General features: G+C 33.7%; 2 protein-coding genes across 3 annotated transcripts; both read right to left on the bottom strand.

The window, feature by feature from the left end:
• Positions 1–10,730: 10,730 nt before the first annotated feature.
• Positions 10,731–11,514, bottom strand: LOC129806831 (probable NADH dehydrogenase [ubiquinone] 1 alpha subcomplex subunit 12). Its single transcript, XM_055855616.1, has 3 exons — positions 11,323–11,514; positions 11,039–11,216; positions 10,731–10,973 (listed from the first exon to the last, which is right to left on the bottom strand). The coding sequence occupies exons 1-3, from the start codon at positions 11,412–11,414 to the stop codon at positions 10,824–10,826; spliced, it is 420 nt and encodes a 139-aa protein (XP_055711591.1). The 5' UTR covers positions 11,415–11,514; the 3' UTR covers positions 10,731–10,823.
• A 7,696-nt stretch (positions 11,515–19,210) lies between these two features.
• Positions 19,211–20,532, bottom strand: LOC129806826 (serine/threonine-protein phosphatase 2A activator). 2 transcript variants are annotated; one of them, XM_055855610.1, is made up of 2 exons: positions 20,354–20,532; positions 19,211–20,294 (listed from the first exon to the last, which is right to left on the bottom strand). In XM_055855610.1, the coding sequence occupies exons 1-2, from the start codon at positions 20,430–20,432 to the stop codon at positions 19,291–19,293; spliced, it is 1,083 nt and encodes a 360-aa protein (XP_055711585.1). In that variant the 5' UTR covers positions 20,433–20,532; the 3' UTR covers positions 19,211–19,290. The 2 variants fall into 2 exon arrangements, with proteins under 2 accessions (XP_055711585.1, XP_055711586.1); XM_055855611.1 differs by having other exon boundaries at positions 19,211–20,285.
• Between the last annotated feature and the right edge of the window lie 1,424 nt (positions 20,533–21,956).

The following is a 21,956-nucleotide window of genomic DNA, read 5'->3' as shown; positions in this document are numbered from 1 at the left end:
AAATCGGCAGAATATCTACAGAAATTCGTCAGAGATTCGTCAGAAAATCTGCCGAATTATTCTGACGAATTTTGTCCCAAGCCCAAATAAAATTCGTAAGAATATCTACAGATATTATCTGCAGATATTCTGTAGAGGTGTAGATTTTCTCTACAGAAATCTTAAAGATATCTGCAGATATTATTTGACGGGAAAGGGTTCTGTCCAATTTTCGTCAAAAAAAATTCGAAAGATTCTGTAGAAATTTCTTGGAAGGAAAAAATTCTAAAATCTGTCCAGTTTCTGCCCAATTTGGAGGAAACCGGACAGAAAATTTTCCATTCGATTGGAAAATTAGTCTCCCAGAATTCATCGAGAGTATGCCGACGATATTCAGATAGCTTTCCAACTGGAAATAAAATGTTTATAGGGTATGCATTTATTATGAAATGTTATGCCTCAGACGAGTGAAGCTGGTCTCGATTAGGCAGAGGAGGCAACAGCCTCAGCTCCCTTCCTAAGGTTGTAGGAAGGGGCATAACTACGACGTTTTCCTGGAGTAGGTAGATAATAGCCTCGCATACTGGTAGAGAAAGGACCAGTCTCGATCTCTCTCCAGTACTCTAAATCCAAGCCCAATCCCATAGCATTCGTTAAAAATAATAGCAGTCATTCATATGCAGATGGAAGAGGCCGCTCATTGAGCTCCGTATTATATCGCTGATAGCTGACATATGGACAACTCGCATGAATTTTAACCTTCAGTGCAAATACGTTCAAATTAAATGAGGATGTTCAAATCTAGAATATTTTCTTTGCAAAAGCTCGATTAATTCCTGAATTACGATCAGGAAGGAGTTAAATGTGATTTTTTTTAAATTATTTCGAATAACTGCTTTTGAGCTAGAACTCTTGAAAAAAAAATTTGGACAGATAGGGTAAAGTGGTAAAAGTTGGACAATGCAATGGTAAAAGTTGGACAATAATGGTACAAGCTGGACAGGGCTTTTTTTCTTGATTAGTACTTTATTTTTATTTGTATATTTTTAATGCTTTAATTTTATAATATGGTTGCTTGTGCTTAAAAACAAATTTTGTACGGCATTTATCAAGAAAAAAGCCATGTCCTACTTGTACCGGCGAATTGTCCAACTTATAACACTTTACCCTATAGGTGTTCAAGGAATTCAATGTTTGTGTGATAGCGGCCACCGCCGTCTTAGCGTTGGTAAACTAACCTCCAGAGTAAAACGGTAAATCATTCTAAATTTAAAAGAATGTCAAATTTGAAAAACAAGAAATTAGCGTAAATGTCCTAATTCAAAACCATTTCCAGATGCTTTAACTTTGACAGAAGATTCAACACATTAAGTTCATATTTTTTCTGAAGAGAATTACATAAATTTGCTCCTTGACTCTTCTAGAATGTTACTGTTTATTGAAAATTCCTTAGATATAATTTGAAAACTTCTTAAATACAAGAAAAATACGCGAGTGTAAAATGCTTCTATTGGAAACATAATAATCCAAATGGAGACAAGGGAAAGTTTCTAATTGGAGACAAACAGTGTAAGTGAAACCGCGACGAAAGGCTTTCAAAACCTTGTTGAGTTGCTCTTGAGTGCAGGATTTGTTCTTATTCCTGGTCTTTTCTCCTTTCCCATCTAAAACAATAAGAAAATCTCTCCAAAAATGTCATATTTCCGGGGTTTCCTATTGAAGCATTTGCAGACACTTCAGAAAAACTTTTTTGTTCACGAAATAGGTAATTATTTCATTTGAAAACTTCACATACCGTTAAGAATAAAGATTACCACTTAATTTATGTAAAATTAGCCAGAAATATGAAATACAGTAGACTCTCACTCAATCGGCTGTTTTTCAATCAGGCGAAAAATTTTGTTGACAATTTTCGCGTTTAATTATGAAGCTAATTCGCTCAAATTCGCTGTAGTTCTTCCTATTTTATTGTTATTCTTTATAATTGAGCGCTTTTTGTGGAATTTACAAAGGTTTTGACGCCGAAATCTATCGATAAACTGGATGACATTTCGCCCCATATTCCCGATTGAGAGAGAGTCTACTGTAATGCCCAGCGCACAATAACTTTTGTTTGTAAACATGTTTTCATAATTTCCTATGAGAGAGAGCGAGAAGACTAGATCTAAGATTCATTCACTCTCGCTGAAATGTCAAAAACATGTTTACAAAACAAAATTTATTGTGCGCTGGGCATAAATATTAAACAAAACGAATAAACACCAGTCACCTCATTGTGTTTTTCATTGGAAAACATGGTCGATCGATGAAAAATTCGATGGTGAAGAGGTACACTTTTAACTTTTCTGAGACATTAACAAGTTTAAATTTGTGAATATGAATGGATTTTCGCTTTATTTGGAGCAAAATTAACTAAATAATGAAACTGTGGTATAGAAAATATATAAATATAATAATTTAGTACTGTATTTATCATGGAAACAATGACGTTTCCATTTGGAGTAGCTAAAAATTTCCTTTTGGAGCAGGTTTTGAATTAGCTTGAACTTTTTAATTTTATAAAGCAATTTTGACACATTTAAAATTCCTTCCAAAATCCAATTTTTCAATCTTTCAGGAAATTTTCCCACAAGGCCCAAACCCTAAATTCCATTTTTCCATGCTTTGTTACGAAAGTGTCGAACTTTCTCACCTACATCGTCACTCCCTGGATCCCCTGGATAAAATTCCCGTGGTAAGAGTTTGGGAATGCAATAAAAGGTGGTGAGATTCAATAATAAGAAATCGAGAGCTGGTGATATGGTGTAGATGAGGCATCGGAGGCAAGGCAAAAAAAAAGTCCCCAAAAGCTCTTCCATGTCCTTTTCTCCGCAGGGAATTACGAGAAAATCTAATTCTCACGAGTGTTCTCTGTGGATGTTGCCTGAAAAAGGTGAACTCCAAGGAGCTTCCACAAGGCACAAAAAAAAGCCCACAAAAAGGTGTTGGAGAAGTGTTGAAGGAGAACTATAATAAAAGTTGTCGATTTGCCCTAAGGGGTAGCTTCTTGTCTTGTCTCTGGATGCGCGAAATGGGGTGTTTGTTTTTGGGGATGAGATCAGAAAAACTTTGCGATAGTGTCCCAATTTCCACACTTTTTCCCTCTCCTCATTTCCTTTCTGCGTTCCCAGCACAGAGTGGGAAAACAATAGGAAAATTGTACACAAATATTGTTTGCGCGGGAAGGATGGGAAAATTTTATTATGTCACTTTTCTCGTCATCTTCACCACACAGAACAAGAATAAGAAAGGAAAAAAATAAATGGCAAGCATTGAAATTGACTTTTTACTTATTTATCTCAATATTACCCTCCATACAATAATCGCCCAGAGACTTTCTTTTTTCCCCACAATTTCATGCATAATCCACTTCCTCCAAAACCTCCGGGAAACCCCCGGGAAAGCATGGGAAAGAGAAAGTACGTAGGGAAAAAATCTAAATTGATATTTGGGAGATTTCTTTCTGCCTTATTGGAAATGAGATTGAGAGAAAAGCTTTCTTTTTTTTTTCGAGGAAAATATATCTCATCAATCTTTAAGGCTATGTCCTTAATCTAAATTGATTGATAACGGCCAGATTTTTAAAAGTGATACTTCTCAATGGAATCTATTGGATAGTTTTAGGAGGAATAAATTTTGCTTTAGTTAGCTGAAATCTTTCTTTTCGAAGTAAGTCCCAAACAGAGCTTTAACTCCGGTTCATTTTTGCTTATCTTTCGCCGTATAAATCTTATTTAAAAATCCTATAAGAAAATGTAAAGCAGTTTCAATAAAATAATTCAAGAATTCATGGTGTCACAGTCACAGTACTAATTAAGCTAAGATTTAATTATTTGATACATTAATTTTTTTACTTAATCTCTCGAGGGAACTTTACCTTCCCACGAAACTTACTCAGTGAATTCAAAGTGTCATTTCATATCTTTTAATATCGCTGTAAAATGCAGTATATTCTATCGCAAATGACCCTCACCCCTTACCATTTTTATCTAGAACATCTCTAAATCTAATCTAAAGACTCTGTCCATTAAAAAATAAACCACGCCCACTGCCAAGCTTTAATAAAAAAAAGTAACAAAGAACGAACTATTGTACACCATTCATTGAAATCGAAATTACATATTTACATAGATAGCAAAAAGTAAATTAATTAATTAAAAAAAAATGTTATTTTTTGGATTTAGAAATAATTTTTATTTCTAAATTACGTGAACTATGTTAAATATTCTTTTGCTGGACAAGCATTCCTATAGTATCCATGATTTCATATAGGTCTTGTCCTTTGAGGTGTAATACAGTGCTGTCTCGCTATATGCACAGTTTGGGTACTTTTTTTGACAGTTCTCTCTTTGAATATGCACAACTATTTTTGAAATTCCCAACGGGTTTTTTCTTTCTTTTAATAAATTATCATTTTTTTATTGTTCTAGAATTTCCCGTGTTATTTTAAATATAATATGAGACAGAAAAAATAAAATTAAGAAAATTAAAAACAAGAAAAATTAGTTACCAAGAAAATAATTGTCTTTATTACTTTGTCAAAATGTAAACAAATTGATTTTGAATGCAACCGACAGAAAAGCTGTGCATATAGAGAGTGTGCATATAGAGAGACAGCACTGTACTTTTTTAAAAAATCGCAGTGTTTGGTGGTACCCCTGTTTGGTGGTGCCCCAGTTTCCCCTACGCAAATTGAGTGATTTTGATGATTTATTTCTGGGCAATTTTTATCAGAATTGCTGTCGGAAATGGATTTTTGTAACTTTAGTCCTTCAATTACTTGGGAAAAATAGTCCGTCTGAGATGAAAATACATTTTGTTATTGTTTTCTTGCTTCCGAGAAAGTCATGGAAAGTCATGCAAAATTTTTGCTCAAAATGGCGAACGGAAAATACGACATCGCGTCGAATTTGTTAAAATTGGCCTTTATCATTTTTTCTGGTTTGAATTCTGATTGCCAATTTGTTTTCTTGGATAGTTACTCTATCTAAATCAATTGGGTTTTTTTATTGAATTAATGTAAAAAAATATAAATTCGATTTCCGTTAAAACGCGTGTTTGAGCGCTGCTCCCCACGCTCCCATAAGAGATAAAGAAAAATTTCTTTTCAAAAAAATCATCTATTAATCTGTAAGAAACTAATTTCAAAATATAAACATTCTAAGGTAAAGTGCCCTCAAGTTGACCGGTTCCTCAATTCGACCGTTAGAGTTATTTATTCAATTCATTTTTATTTGCACTAATATTTGGCGTATGATCTAACATTAATAATTAATAATTAAACATTAATCAGTGCCAATTTTATAGAAATTCACCATAAAACACTCAAATATTGACCACCCGGTCGAGTCGAGGAACCGGTCGACTCGAGGGCACTTTACCTTATCTCAAATATTTTTAGTAACATTGAATGAATGGGTTAAAGTCTACCACCTGGGCAAAAGGTTTTTTTTATATGGAGCTGTTTGAAGCCAACTCATAAATTGCTTCCAAACTCAGCTTATACTTCGAGTTCCGAAAAACTTTTTAGATGGAGATATAGAATATTTATCCCTCTTTACAAGGCACAGTGTCCTGTGTACAAGGCACACCTCAATTGTGACATATATCGTGTAGCGGTCACGAATGCAGAAAAATTTCCATACGAATCTGTATGTGAATGTGAAAAAGTGGCTTCAACTTTGAAGGCCACTTGCCAGAAAGTAGGTTAAAGTCCATGGAAAAGATGGGCTGCTGATACAATTGTACGGATGATACCGTTCCTTAAACTCGAAATAAGTCAAATCGTGTTGAAGTGCATACAGCAATTGGTTAAGATCAGTGGCAAAGACAATCAGAACAAGTGCCCCGATAGCTCAATTATTAGAGCATTAGCCGAGATAGCGAAAGGCCCCCAGTGTCACCTTACCTTGCGGCCATCGCCATCTTAGCATTGCTTAACAACCTTCAGGGTAAAATCATGGAACACCCTTTTTCAGGATGTATGTTTCGAATGTTTTCGGGTTCATAATTTTACAATTTTTATTCATTATTATAAGTTTGTTCTCTTTGTTAGGATGTAATAACATTGGGCCAAAAGGGAGATGCGATTTCTCTGGAACAAGCACTCTCGTGCTGATAGAAGTTAAACTCAGGAATCTCTATCGCAATCTGATTTATTTAGCAAAAATTAACCCTATACAAAATCATATTTGCCCCACTTAATTACTAAGGTGAACTCCGTGAACCCATAATGCGTCATTGCAAAATTGCAAATTCTTTATTTTGCTGACGAAAAATGATGATCAAAAAATTGAATGAACGGGTGTCATTAGCACTAAGCAAAATGAACTAGTTTCAATAAGAATTTGACAAATTTTCAATCTCTAATATCATACACTGAGAGAAATCCGAAAAAGTTAAAATAACATTCCTGAAAGGTTAATTTGATCCTTCAGTATTGATCCGAAATCGGTGTAAATATTACCCTTTTTAGGTGTATTAGAAGTTAAAGTTACCCTTCTTCATAATAATTTTACCCTTAATAAGGTGTAAAATTAACATTAAAAAATATTGATATATTTTTACACTTAAAAAGTGTTAAATTTCTGAGGAAAATATGTTAATCGCACCCTCTTTTTTCTCAAGTGTAGAAACTACTTGTTAGAATGATATCAAATTGATATCAGATAGAGTTAAGGATATAGAAAATAGAATGGTAAAAGTTTAGGATCGTTTAGCATCCTAGTTTCTTTAATATTTGCCGTTAAAGTGAGGCTTGTTTTGTATACTTCGTGAAATGACTCGAATTAGCCAAAACTAAAATCCGTATATTAGTTAAACTATTCGTCTCTCATTGAAATGACAGGACATTTCTAGTAGTAAAAGTATCTAAAAAATAGTGTAGTAATCCTTAAATCCTTTAAGGATAAGTTATTGACTTAAAAAATAGGGGTAACGACAACCCTTGTAAAGTCTTGGTGAAGCCAAAACTGTCTAACTTTTGTGTTGAAATATTCGTATGCTTTTTAGGATGTAAGGACATATGATGAATATTCTGTTGATTTAACTATTCAAAAGTACTCCGATAAGAATTAAAATCAATTTTTATCCCTTAAGGATTAAAAAAATGAAAATTATTTGTATGAACGTGCATGTTCATCTTGAACAGCGTGTCTTCGCGACCCTTACGTCGATGCAAGAGAGTTTATTTTAGGATGAAAAGAAGTGACATTGAGTTTTGTAAAAAAGAAAATTAACTAACTTCAAAATGAAATGAAATTTAAATGAAACTTAACGATTTTCTCATGGAGCTCGTCTCCAGTGCTTAGGGAACGAAGTGTGCCGAGTTCGAATCTCCTTTCTGGCCACTATCGTCAATCATCAATTGTTTTAAAATTGAAGCGAATTGCTTACGCTTGTAGGAAAAATTATTGAAATTTCTTCAATAATTCCAATCATGATGGATCGCTTCTCGGCCTAGTCTCTATACTACACTGAGAAAAAAAGAGGGTGCGATTAACATTTTTCCTCATAACTTTAACACTTTTTGGGTGTAAAAATATATTAACATTTTTTAATGTTAAATTTACACCTTTTTAAGGGTAAAAATAACATGAAAAAGGGTAACTTTAACACCTAAAAAGCATAATATTTACACCGTTTTCGGACCAATACTGCAGGATAAAATTAACATTTCCGGAACGTTATTTTAACTTTTTCGGATTTATCTCAGAGTACACATTAAAAAAAATATTAACCACTTTCGCACGTTCTAAATGCACTTTTATGATGAAGTTAATGCTATTAAATTAAAAGACAAAATAAGGTTTTTCCAAGGGGGAGATATTAGGGTTGGAAGTGGTGTGCAGTTGAAAATGAAGTGCTTGGAAGTCTTTGAAAGTGGAAGTGCCCGAATATAAGATCTTTGCTGCCTAATTCCGTATTTTTCGGACTACGCTAATTTTAGTTGAGATTTTTAATTCGAACGGCAGTGTAATTTGAAAAGATTTTTTTGACATACAAGTTCGGTTATGGCAATGAAATGGGGCAAATACGCTCAAATTTATTACAGCTTAATTTGGGTAGTAATTTTTCCGAGGAAATATTCAGCTGAATAATAATTTTCTTTAATTTTTACGGGAATTTCAAATTCAAAATTGCTCGTAAATACAGTAGACTCTCGCTAATTCGACTCTTTTAAGATCCGGATTACTTTATAATTCGAGCAGCAGTTGAATTTGAAAAAAAGTTTGTTGACATTTTTCAAGTTTGATAATGGGATTATCAAATGAAGCAAATATTCTCAAATTTGCTATGGTTTGTCTCAGTTTTGATGTGATTTTGCGTTATTAAAAGGTTTTCATGAAATTTGTAATAGGAATGAGCATGTAAACTCAATATGAGTATACATATCAACAAAAAAACGTTGCAGTTCAAACAGTTTGATGCCCGAATTTCTCTCTAATTCGGTTGATATATTGGTCCCAAATGCCCGAATTTGAGAGAGTCTACTGTAATGACATAGCTATTGCAATTGTCTTTGAATTGAATTAGACAGAAATTCGGGCGACAAACTTTTTGAAATGCAACGATTTTTTATTCATGTGCATATAGATATTGAGTTTAAATACTCATATATGACGAAAAATGCATGAAAATCCCTCAATAATGCAAAATCACATCAAAACTGAGACAAACCATAGCAAATTTGAGAATATTTGATTCATTTGATAATCATAATCAAACTTGAAAAATGACAACAAACTTTTTTTAAATGTAACCGCTGCCCGAATTAAAAAGTAGTCCGATCTTAAAAGAGCCGAATTTGCGAGAATCTACTGTACAATACATTTTTTTTTAAACTCTTTTCCAAAAGAAGCTTCACTGGTCTCTTATGAAAATTCAAAATAAGTATGCAAGAATATCTATCGCTGGAAATTTAAAATATAAGCAAAATGTTAATAATATGCGTAATAATAAATTTCTTGAGATATTTTTTAAAGTTTTCTTAAATAGATTTCTCATCAGATTAAATAAACTATTTATTTCTAAGTATGAGAAGTGCATGAAGTGCAAGAAGTGCTGGAAGTATTGCAGCATTTTCAAGTGTTGTGAAATTTTGGAAGTGCGAAGGGCTATTCGATACAAATCGTGGAAGTGCCTGGAAGTGGTGTACACATTTTCACCCTAATATCTCCCCCTTGGGTTTCTCTGATTAAAAAATGTGATATAAAAATTGAGAAAAAAAGACGGTACCCAGCCAGGATCGAACCCGGGACACTGATCAGATATCCTAAGCTATTGTGCTGCTCCATCGACAGATTAGACTTACAGTAGTTAAATTTTCTTTCTAAATTTACCCAATAACCTCTAATATTGTAGAGGTTATTGGGTAACTAGAGTTATGCCCATATTGTAGATAATTGCCTACGATTGTGTAGGAAAACCTGTCAAAAATAGGCATAAATTTCTTCAGATTGCAGAGTTCGATCCTAACTTGATGCCGTTTTTTTCTTTTTTTTTTATCGCATTTTGTAATCAGAAAAACCTTTTTTGGCATTTAGTTTTAAAAAAAAATCGTTGAGAACGCACAAAAAATGGTAAATAATTAAATAATTTCCTTTTAATCATACCACCACAATTGATTTTGATTAGGAAGTTCGTCTTACCTTATGTTGTCAATAAAAATAGTTTTGTTTTTTTTTTGTTTACGACATTTTCGACATTTTTTAATAATGTTCTGCGTCCAATAATAAACAATACTAACTAAAAACCGTTGATAATGTAAAATTTATAAAGTTTTTCAATTTAGAAAAGATATTTCTAAAAAAAACATGCTTTTTAAAAATAATTGTATTCTTTTTTATTTTAAAATAAAATTTTAAGATTTAAAAAAAATAAATTTTTTTTTTTATTTTTCTAGAAATTTATTCTTATAATTCTTTAATCTTTTTTATAAATACAGTTAAGCGGAATTTAATCATAAGATTCTTAAATGGACCTTTTGCACCATTATTGGCCCTTGTAGGAGCCTTAGTACGTCCCTGTCGCGATCTCTGATTGGTCAAAGGGGTTAACGCATGAAAATATTCAAAGCTACATCCAATCAGCGGGCGCGACTGAACTAAAATATTTAATGAGGTCAAATATTCAATAATTTTAGTTTTTCTCGGTGTAAAAACTTTTTTTTGTAATTTGTTTTCATTTAAAGAAGTTTTTTTAAACCACAACCTCTCCTAGGGATATCTCCAGGATTTAACGTGAAATTCATGAAAGCAAAAGACCCTCAAACAAACAAAGTTGAGAGTAAAATTTTGTGAGTTAAACAAAATTTTCCTAATCGAGTAAAATGCGAGTTTCCTGACTCTTCAATTGAATTTGCATTCAAAACTCTCTCTTCCTGCAACTTCTGTTTGAGCCAAAAGCCAAAGAAGTATTTTTCCCACCGACAAAATCTCATCCTTTCAGCCCATTTCAGCTTTTAATCCCCCAGCCCAGCTTCATTGGAATTTCTCGATTGATTTTGAAGTTTGTGGGGAATATTTGAAAATTCCAGTTTGCAGGAAATGCATAAATTCCTGAAATTCTCAATTGGATTGTTTTGCCTCAAGAAGCAATTCATCTGAATCAGTGGAGCATGGAATTTGACCAGTTATCTACTTCTCAGGTATTCAATCGTCCCCTCTTGGTGGGTTAGGGGCAGCTGGATTGGCATTTAAGACTCTCCGGAATTGGTTTTTTTTTCAGGGAGTTTTTTTTTTATTGTTCTCTAAATAACAAAAAAGAAGTCGGGAAGGCATTACCTAACAATTCCATTTTGGACACTACTGCTTCTTCGGGTCCCATGCCTCAATTTTGGGTCGAGTTGTGGTGTAGGGCATGTACTGTCCCGGAGTTCCGGACATATTCTCAGAATGATCTACCATCCATTTGTACTTTGGCCGGGAACCATCGCGATCTGGCGGCAAGTCCGTCTAAAAATGATCAGGGAATTGTTACTAAATGGCCTGAGATATTATTCAAGGCGCAGTAAAGTCACCTTGTAGTGCATCCAGCCGAACCATTCAGCTGGGATTTGGGATCCGTCGTATTCTAGGCCAAAGGAAGGGGAATACTCTACCCAGCGATTTCTTCCGTAGAAGAAATAGGGATTCTCAAAGTATTTGTTGCCATACTTGTCCACACCGACAAGGCGTCCCTCCTTCAAGTCATCCATCCTGGGAGCCAGGAAAAGACCCAGAAAACCCAGGATTAGCCATTTTTGCGCATCAAAACAATGGACTTTTGTTTGGTTAGGTGTTACATAATTGTGAATTTGCTTACCTGTAGAGTTTGTACAGACTCGCCCGGATGCCACCATTCTGCTGGATAATCCTGAACAACTTGGACACCTTGTCCAGTCCAAAATAGGACATTTTACTGAAGATTTTCCAAGTTTTTGGCCAAATAAAAATTTCCTGCTCACTTTGTTTTTCTCTGACAATCCGACACCAGCGCCAACTGCGATTGATCCAACAAATAACTCCCGGAAACCCAGCTGACCAGTCGAAATAACCCAGTAATAAAAGATTTACTACTCGTACTAGTAGTAACTGAATATTGTTTTTCCTATAAACCTGTAACTGTGTTATCACACTTGCACATTATAATTTTAATATGATTCACATTAATTGTCGCTGGTGAGAGTCCAAATGTGTAATTTGTGTGTTTGAATCGTTTTATATTTAAAATTTGAGCTATTTGTTGATAAAAAGGTAGACTTGGCCCGCAAAATTTGATATAAATTGATTTATAGCATTAATGCGAAAAATTAATGCGATTTTCTCTTTAATTTTTTAATGTGAAAAATATTTATGCTTTAGGTAAATTTAAACTTATTTTTGCAGGCCAAGTCCACTTCTTTATCAATAAATAGAAAAACTTCAAATATTAAGTAACTCAAAGACACAAATCCCTGTAGCCAATTGGCCGCAAAGTTTCACAGTAATAGAAAATTCCCTGGAATTTATCTTCTATTTTTCCGCGAGAGTTTCCGTGGAAATAAACTCTAATATTCCGCTTCGAATTCTGCGGAGTTATCAGAATTTTTTCGCGTGGATTTCCTAGAAAAAAAAGTCCGAGGAATTTTCTTGCAACATATGTGAGAGCATTTCCTGGAAATTGATTCAAAATTTCCTTTGAATATTCCGAGTATATTTTCTGATATCTTTCCGACCAAGACTCCATGGAAGTAAACGCGAAAATTCTGCAATTATTTTTCGCCCTAACGCCATAATCATGGGCGTACCCAGCTAGGGGCAGGGGGGTAGCTGCCCTCCCTAGGACCGTGTAAACAGACGGAATTCCCACAGGAATTCCCATGAGATTTTCCATTCCGGATGGGAATTCCGGATGGAAATTCCCATATTGAACTGTCAAATTTTTACCATCCGCTCTATGCGCCTCTGGTGGACTTCAAGCGCAACACAAAAATGCTCCGAAGATTTGAATTTCAAATTTTGTTTTTTCCGAATATAAATAACGGAATGTGTATTTAGAAGATATTTTACGTACTTTATTTTATTAAAGTGGCTTTATTATACCACAAGGATATTAGTAATATTATCTATTAATACATTTCATGGAAAATCTTTTAAAATTTCTCGAGAAATGATTAGAAACGTTGTTATAGCGTAAATATCTTGTCAAAAACCCCCAATTAAAGTGGATAAATCAACGACAGGCTTTGGATATCTTTGCTGATAGGACCTATTGATTAATTTTCGTTTAATTGTAGTGCTGATAATTTAAAATTTTATAAAGTGTTGGAAGAAAATGTATAAAATATCCCTGGGTGACCAAGCAGTCAATTCATTCGGAACAGAGATGTTTACAAAAATTAGTTAAATGTATAATAATTGAATACAAATTGTTTTAAAAAACAAGAAGACTGTAAAATATTTTAAAATTTTATTTCCAAAAAAAGTAAACAATAAAAAATATTGAAGTAATATTTTATATCCGAAAAGGCAGTTTATATGGTTTCTGGCTATAATTTTCATCAGTGAACTTCGATAGTTCTTACCGTTCTTACTATTCTTTGTATTTCCTTATCTACATTATTATATTCTTTACATTTTTTAATAATGGGATTTTTTGAAAAAGATAAATTTTGAATCTGCCTTTCCAATCATTTAAACCTCTTCTGAAATGTTATTGATGAATATTTAATTTAATCCAGAAACACTAATCCTTTCAAAATTATTATAGTATTATTATTCGATTTCAAATTTGCTTTTAAAATCAATGTTTTGATCACTACAGGAGATTTTACATGTTTTTTCATATATTATTTGCTTAAAAACACTCCAAATTAAATTTTCGGAATTCTCCGGAAGCAAAAAGCTATCTCGAGGGAGATAGCTTTTTTCCATTTTAGAAAATTGAATATTTCACCCTCCAACGGAAAATTTCCATTTGAAATTCAAAATATTTCAAGACATTCGGGCAGTTTCGTGCACTTTTGCAGAGGGCGCTTGTATAGCAAATTTACCATTTGCTCGTGGGAATTCCCGTGGAAATTCCCACGAGCAAATGGTAAATTTGCTATACAAGCGCCCTCTGCAAAAGTGCACGAAACTGCCCGAATGTCTTGAAATATTTTGAATTTCAAATGGAAATTTTCCGTTGGAGGGTGAAATATTCAATTTTCTAAAATGGAAAAAAGCTATCTCGCTCGAGATAGCTTTTTGCTTCCGGAGAATTCCGAAAATTTAATTTGGAGTGTTTTTAAGCAAATAATATATGAAAAAACATGTAAAATCTCCTGTAGTGATCAAAACATTGATTTTAAAAGCAAATTTGAAATCGAATAGGGGAAGTGCTCATAATTTTGGACAGTCTGCATATAAGCATCGATATCCCAAGTTTGAAGTGCGATATTTTCAATACTAATTGACTTTTTTTGTTACTCTCTTTTCAGAAGGATTGTTTAGAAACTTGGCAAGCTATTTATCATCTCATTTTTACTAAAATTAGTTTTAATACGTTTAAAAATGAATTGATATGTAGAGGTGAATTTGACTCTTATTTTGGACAACTTGGTTATTAATTTTTACAACTTGTCTGTAAATTTGGACAGATAATCCGCCTCAACAGGATGCCCATTGTTCTTCATTTTATGAACCAATCTTACCAAAGTCCTCTTCCTGTTCATGTAAGGGAAACGTAGAATGTCACAGAAGTCCGGAAACTTTCCATATCATTCATTAAAGTGAGTTGACTTCGGTACTCCAAGTACGTGCGGATTCGCTCATTCCCTGACCTTTCCGGGAGCCTTTCAAGGCATTTCTCACTGCATCTCTTTCGTAGAGATGATGCTCCTTTGTTTCTCCAGGCATTTGTCCAACCTAGTCATCACAAAAGTTAAAACTTCACGAAATTTCGTGAGAAAAACACCTGTCCAAAATAAGAATCATCACCTTACTGGTGAATATCTTAAAAAATTTCCCATTTTTCACACGAAAAATATAATTCACAAGGCAAATCTCACTTCAGATCAAATGTACAAATCATCTGTAACGTGAATCAACACAATATTCAATGAATATTCAATAATACCACTCAAAAACAGCGAAGAAACTTTGTTAGTACTTCACCAAAACTAAATAAGACTGAAGTAAGCCACGAAGTTCTGTCATATTTCTCGTAAGCAATTGCTCACACTGAATTTTCAACAAAGCAATTTCAACTCAAATCATATTCAAAATTTAACGTATTTAGTGTCAAAATCTTCCAAAAAGAACAAATATTTAGATAGAATTCATTTTTCATCAAATATTGGAATAAAAATCCATCATTTTAATCAATTTATTTTTAGTGTCCAATGTTATCCTCAAAGTGTCCAAAATTAGAAACTGCCCAAAATTATGAGCACTTACCCTAATAATACTATAATAATTTTGAAAGGATTAGTGTTTCTGGATTAAATTAAATATTCATCAATAACATTTCAGAAGAGGTTTAAATGATTGGAAAGGCAGATTCAAAATTTATCTTTTTCAATAAATCCCATTATTAAAAAATGTAAAGAATATAATAATGTAGATAAGGAAATACAAAGAATAGTAAGAACTATCGAAGTTCACTGATGAAAATTATAGCCAGAAACCATATAAACTGCCTTTTCGGATATAAAATATTACTTTAATATTTTTTATTGTTTACTTTTTTTTGGAAATAAAATTTTAAAATATTTTACAGTCTTCTTGTTTTTTAAAACAATTTGTATTCAATTATTATACAATTAACTAATTTTTGTAAACATCTCTGTTCCGAATGAATTGACTGCTTGGTCACCCAGGGATATTTTATACATTTTCTTCCAACACTTTATAAAATTTTAAATTATCAGCACTACAATTAAACGAAAATTAATCAATAGGTCCTATCAGCAAAGATATCCAAAGCCTGTCGTTGATTTATCCACTTTAATTGGGGGTTTTTGACAAGATATTTACGCTATAACAACGTTTCTAATCATTTCTCGAGAAATTTTAAAAGATTTTCCATGAAATGTATTAATAGATAATATTACTAATATCCTTGTGGTATAATAAAGCCACTTTAATAAAATAAAGTACGTAAAATATCTTCTAAATACACATTCCGTTATTTATATTCGGAAAAAACAAAATTTGAAATTCAAATCTTCGGAGCATTTTTGTGTTGCGCTTGAAGTCCACCAGAGGCGCATAGAGCAGATGGTAAAAATTTGACAGTTCAATATGGGAATTTCCATCCGGAATTCCCATCCGGAATGGAAAATCTCATGGGAATTCCCGTGGGAATTCCGTCTGTTTACACGGGGAGTGTCAAAAAATTCAAAAACAAATTAAAAGTAAAAAAAATGTGTTCAGCAAAATAAAAAAATTAAATTTGATCAGTAAAAAAATCCAAATCTTTCCAAAAATGGGCCTAATTTTTCAGTTCATAGAGATCGAAACTTTCATGAAAATTCTACTGCTTTTAAAGTTATAAATAATTTAGTCACTTCTCAAATTTGATGTTTTACTGCTCATTTGTACAGTGTCAATACAAAAATAGAAACTCGAAAATAATTAAAAGCCCAATAGAGGGAGGGCAGGGCAAGGCTGTTGCCCGTACTGTACTACATACAAAAATTAAAAAAAGTTAAGCGTTTTTTTCAGCACTAACAATTTATCATATAATATTTTATTGAGAAGAAAGCAAGTTTCTCAAAATGTTTTTACCAATTTTTTTTTTAAATCTTCTCCTCAATGGCTTATACACATTGGGAAGAGTTTTTGTCAAAAATTGCATTTTTGACAGAATTTTAACGTTTCCACCTATAGAATTGCAGAAAATTTCCTTCAAAAAAGCATTTTTTTAATGAAAATTGCTCCCAATGTGTAGAGGCCTTAAGATATCTTAGAAACTTGACCTGATGGACCTCAAGTTTCTTGGGGGGATTTGTTTAAAAAAAAAGCACCAACGACTCCGAAAGTTTATATAAAGCCATCAGATGGAGTAGTTAGAGGTGAAATTTAAGTGTATGTAATTATAATGCATGGGGTCGTACATTCACTTTGAACTTTGATCTGTTGAGGGGCTATGGGGGTGAAAAAGGCTGAAAATAGCATATTTTCTAACTTTTTTCTCAACATAATAAAAATGCTATTTAATTCAAGCTCCTAGGCATATAAAAGCATAACATTTAAACTATATTTTTTGACATTTTATTAAAAAAAAATTCGGCTGTTAGGACCTGATTGTCGGAAACGAATATTGAAAAAAAAACTCACTTTTCTTTAGTAACGATTACTTAGACTAGATTCATCTGACCCCAAAAACCAATTATTTTCTGTTAGTAGATGAGTTAAACCCGTACTTGAACTTGAGGACTTATTGAGTTTTTGGGAAAATTTAATACAAGAATATGATTTTCGGAGTATTTTGTGCCATATTTCGTCTTGCAAAAGAAATTGTTATCAAAGCAACAAAAAATCCTTCGTTCAAGTTAGTTTAACTCAGCGTCTAATAGGAAATAATTTGTTTTTTTTTTTGACGTTGGATTATTCTACTCTAAGAAATCGCGACTACCGAAAAGTAAGTTAATTTCAAAAAGACGTTTCCAAAAATTAGGTGCCAAGTTCCAAGGACTAAAATTTTAAAATATTTGGAAAATGCAGTCCAAATATTATATTTTTACATAGGGTAAGTGTGCCAAATTTCGGCATACTTGCATGCAAGCGTCAAAGTCTAAAGTTTGAAATGTAATATTTTATATACAAATTGATTTTTTTAATTCTTTCTTTTGTAAGAGTGTTGCTTGGAACCTTGTAAAGAGTTTATCGTCTTTATTTACTCTAAAGCCATTCTTAATACATTTTAAAATGAATAAAAATATAGACATAGCTTTGGTGCCCTATTTCGGCCATCTTCATTCTCATAGTTCCTTGCCCTTCGGGAATTCTTTCAATATGTTTTTCACGTCATCTCTTTTGTCGAAGCTACATTTTTTGTTATTCTTTTCCATTGTATGATCTCTAGAGTACGTAAAATCTAAAAGTTTATGGAAATTTGAGGAACAAAAAAGGTGGCCGAAATTGCAAGCTGGCCGGAATTTGGCACACTTACCCTACTTAAGAGCTTTAATTGAAATAATTTTGGAATGGTACGGTCAGTTAGTTATACTTGATGGTGATTTAAAACACGGATTATGACCTATGTTTGGATTTATTCAATTGTAACTTCACACGACGTTTCGGAGATGTTTGTCTCCTTCTTCAGGTATGGAGATAATTGGGATAAATCGACCAACGAGGGATTTCTGATACTAACACCAACACTCAGAGCACATGAACACCATGATAGTCAAATGCAGACTGACAGGTGGGAATCGAAAAACAAAAACAAAGCCTAAATTGAATTTCCACCTTATTTTTCATCACAATACCATTCTACAACAATTCTTGGTCTTATATTATTTAATTTTTAACCATTATTTTAACATTTTCACGTTTTTTTTTATTTTTTCAAATCGTGACGACACTCAAAAAATGTTAACATTTTTTTAGGTTATGTAATATAAATCATTCAAATGTATATAAAAAAAGGTGGAATTTTACACCAATTTGGTATTCTACACCAATTTTCTGGTTTTTCCCATTTTTTTTTAAATATTAGAAAAGTTATCAAGTACTTTTTCTACTAAACGAAAACTAATTAAATTCTCTATACATTCGTGTTATCACTTTAGCATAATATTGAATAGAATTCCTACTATGAAGCTCCAAACTTAAAATTGGAGTAAAATGCCACTTTGGGTTTTTAAGTGTTATGGCGCTGGCACACCTTTTCAATTGAGTGAAATTCAATCGATTGAAATTCTACCTCTTACTCTTTGAAACTTAAATTTAGATGTGGCTGTCTCTTTCTGCCAAATGAAAATTGAAATTTCAATTTCATTTTCAATTTTCGTTTGCCAAAAAGAGACAACAGTATCTGATTTTAAGTTTGAAAGACTAAGAGGTAAAATTTCAATCGATTGAATTTCATTCAATTGAAAAGGTGTGTCAGCGCCATTAAATTTGAAAAGAGTTTGTTGACATTTTTGAAGTTCGATTGTAATTATCGAATGAAGCAAATATACTAAAATTTGCCATGCTTTGTCTCAGTTGTGATGTGATTTCGCATTATTAAGGAGCTCTAATAAAATTTACAATTAATATGATCAAGTAAATTTAATATGAATGCGCAGGTAAACAAAAAATCCTTCCATTTCAAAAAATTTCATGCCCGAATTTCTCTCTATTTCGGGTGACATTTCGGTCCCAAATGCCCGAATTTGAGAGAGTCTACTGTATTATCTAATTATAGTCACTCTTTAATTGCAAAGTAACGCCTTTTGTGTTTTTAACTTCTCAAATAATCACAAAATTATGATTAATAATCTTTTGATCGAAATTTGAAAAAATAATTGATTTATTATCAAGTTTTGAGGGAGGTGTCCCACATTCCACACTGCTTGGTCCCACTTTCCAAACCGTTCTGAATTCCAAATTTTACCATAAAAACATTTTTTTTAAATTAGCAATGAATTGCTTAATGTAGTCCATACAATTGTCATAACAAATAGCACTTCAGTAAGGACTTCTCCTATGTTAAATTAGTGGTCGGCCGGGTAGTCACCGTTAAATTAAAAAATAAATTTTATTTCGAGCAATTTATACTTCATTTCACTTTATTTTATAAACTCTCTTCCTATAATGAGCATCACGAGCATCACACTTACTTGGGGGGATCCAGTTTGGGCATGGGGGCCCTGGACATTCCCGAGGGCGGTACAAAGCCCAGCCGAACGGATGACAGCACTGTTCCGGGCTTTACCGGCTTGAAAGACATCAGAGAACCGAAGACAACGTGCTGAATCACGGGGAATTTGGCCAGGACTTCCTTCTGGTACATTTTGACGAGGCCCGAATTGATCTTGGACCAGCTCTGGACTGCTGAGATGCTCCAGAGCTGATTGGAGTGCTCAGCAAAATGGCCCGTCTTCACTTTCTGGATGTACTCGATGCAGCTGATGAACATGTAATCATTCCTGTGCCTGGCTATGACGTTCTCATCGAGGAACTGTGCAGGTTCAATGGGGCTGTTCATGGCCAATTGGGCACTGCCCCAGATGAAGGGGACGAACTGGTAGTCATCCAGGCTCCAGACACCATGACTTCCAGCCGGTTCCATCCGGTAAGTCATCTGCAGGCGTCTGGCAAAGGTCAGGTACGTGTCGAATACTTGGAGCCCAACTGCAGCGGAATCTGTCCTCTCGAACACTCCCACCTTGAACAGGCAGCACAGGAAGAAGATGAAGGCCAATTCGTGGCCAGTGCCATAGTCAATCCTCGTGGAATTCCCAAAAGAATCCACAAAATACGCCCGAATCTCCGGAAGAGCCCCTTTTTTGTCTTCCGGAAGGATTCCCAGGAGCATCTCTTCGGCTGAATCTGTCATCTTCTGGTACCAAGTTCTGTAGGCGGAATTCCCAAAACGCTGAGGCTGATCCACAGGCGGAGTGTCATCTACCAGGGCATTGAGCTTCACAAAGAGTTGAACAACTTTGTCCACTCCTGCAGTCTTGGGGACTTCCGATGAGATTTTCTTGCCCTGGATGGCCATGCTGACGGAGTTGATGAAGCCAATGAGTTCATGGTAAGCCTCAGAGTGCTCCCAGGCTGGGATGTCCATTGCGCTTTTGACGCATTTTGTGGGAGGCTGGAAAACTTCTGCGGATGCTATTTGAGGTTAGGAAAGTCTTCAGAGGGGCTCAGAGATGGAAATTGGGGAGAATTACCTGGATTTGGGGAGGCATGCCGTGCCACAAATTCATCTACACTCATTCCCTTAACCGTTATGACGTGTACATTATCCATGATTAATCTGCGCTTCTATTTAGAATCTTTATTTATATTTTTCCTGCGAAACACTCAAAAAACTGCGAAGAAAATGCCAATTTTACAGCGCAAACACATTGACATAGAACTTTCTATGTTAACTTCGATAAACAGAACGTAGCAATTTAAATTTAAATTATTTTCTGTTAGTTTTTTTGTGATTTCTATCTACTAAAATTTCTTTGAAGTCGCTTCATACAGATCTACTAAAATGTTGTCCGTTCAAGACATTTTTCATTATAGCTCAGGTCAGGGAACATCGAGGGAGGACTGCGACCTACAGTTGGAAAGGTCTCGACCTCAATTACAACATGCCAAAATTTAAAGAAAAAGCATAGCCTATAGTTTTCAAAATATATTCGAGATTGATTAATTGAAAATCAATTTTTGTTGTAGTACTTCACTAGAGCTTTCCAACACATCTAAATTTTTCAAATTCTGATAATTAGAACGATTAGAACCCGAGATATGACTATTTGAAAATTCAATTTTTGACCTCTTCTAACTTTGGGTCACGGGGATTGCTCGAAAACGCGTCGTGCGATTTTCTTAATTTTTAGATATATTTTAGAGATCACCCAGGCGGATATTTCGTCCATATACGGAAATACCGTTGAATCATTCCTCTATTAACGGTTTTTCAAGGTCAAAGGTTAAAAAGACACTACATGGTAAAAATTTTCGGCACGTATTTGTTCCAAAAATTAGCTCGTCCACGGACACCATAATTTTTGAAACAAATTTGCACCTTCTAGGAGGAACAAAAAGATACTTAATATTAGTAATGAATTTGTTCCTATAAATAGCTCGTCTAGTATAAAAGCGTATCTCTCCTCTCACACTTAGTCACCCGTCACCGAAGTGAAGAGGACGCCAAATCTGTGGCAATTTTCGTGCTACATAGTTTCACTTTTTTGATTAGAGATTCCCTTACCCTCCTCCTGTACTGCCAGCACTCGCATATGATTTCGTCATGCACGCGTCTGTATAAAACACTCTTAAGTTGATTTTTATTTGATGTTCCTTATGAACTTTCGCCACCGAAATCCATCTCGACTGAAGTATAGACCTTAACTGTAAGACGAAATCACTTACACGGATTTGTTCCCGACAATGGGAACAAAAAGATTCCCCATATGAGTAACAATTTGGTTCCAAAAATTACCTCGTCCACGGACACCGAAAATTTTTGGAACAAATATGTTATAGATGTAGGAATAATATTGTTATCAAAAAAAAAAATGTACCAATTTGTTCCTGACAGTGGGAACAAAACAGCCGAGTCCAACAAATTCTGTTCCAAATTTCGGGAACAAATTTGTATAAAACGAAATCAACTCAAATTTGTAGAAATTTCACTGTATCAAAACGGTTCCAAAAGAAAACTGTAACAAAATTGTAACTTTATTTTGTAACAAAACTGTAAAGAAAACATTTTGAAACAAACAAATATCTTCTCTAGGTATAAATTGATTCCAAAAAAATTTGTTAAAAGGAAAACTT

This window comes from Phlebotomus papatasi, chromosome 3 (assembly GCF_024763615.1).
Source record: "Phlebotomus papatasi isolate M1 chromosome 3, Ppap_2.1, whole genome shotgun sequence".
Lineage (NCBI taxonomy): Eukaryota > Metazoa > Arthropoda > Insecta > Diptera > Psychodidae > Phlebotomus > Phlebotomus papatasi.
Note: the sequence above shows the minus strand (reverse complement) of the source record. Positions and strands in the feature narration are given on the sequence as shown.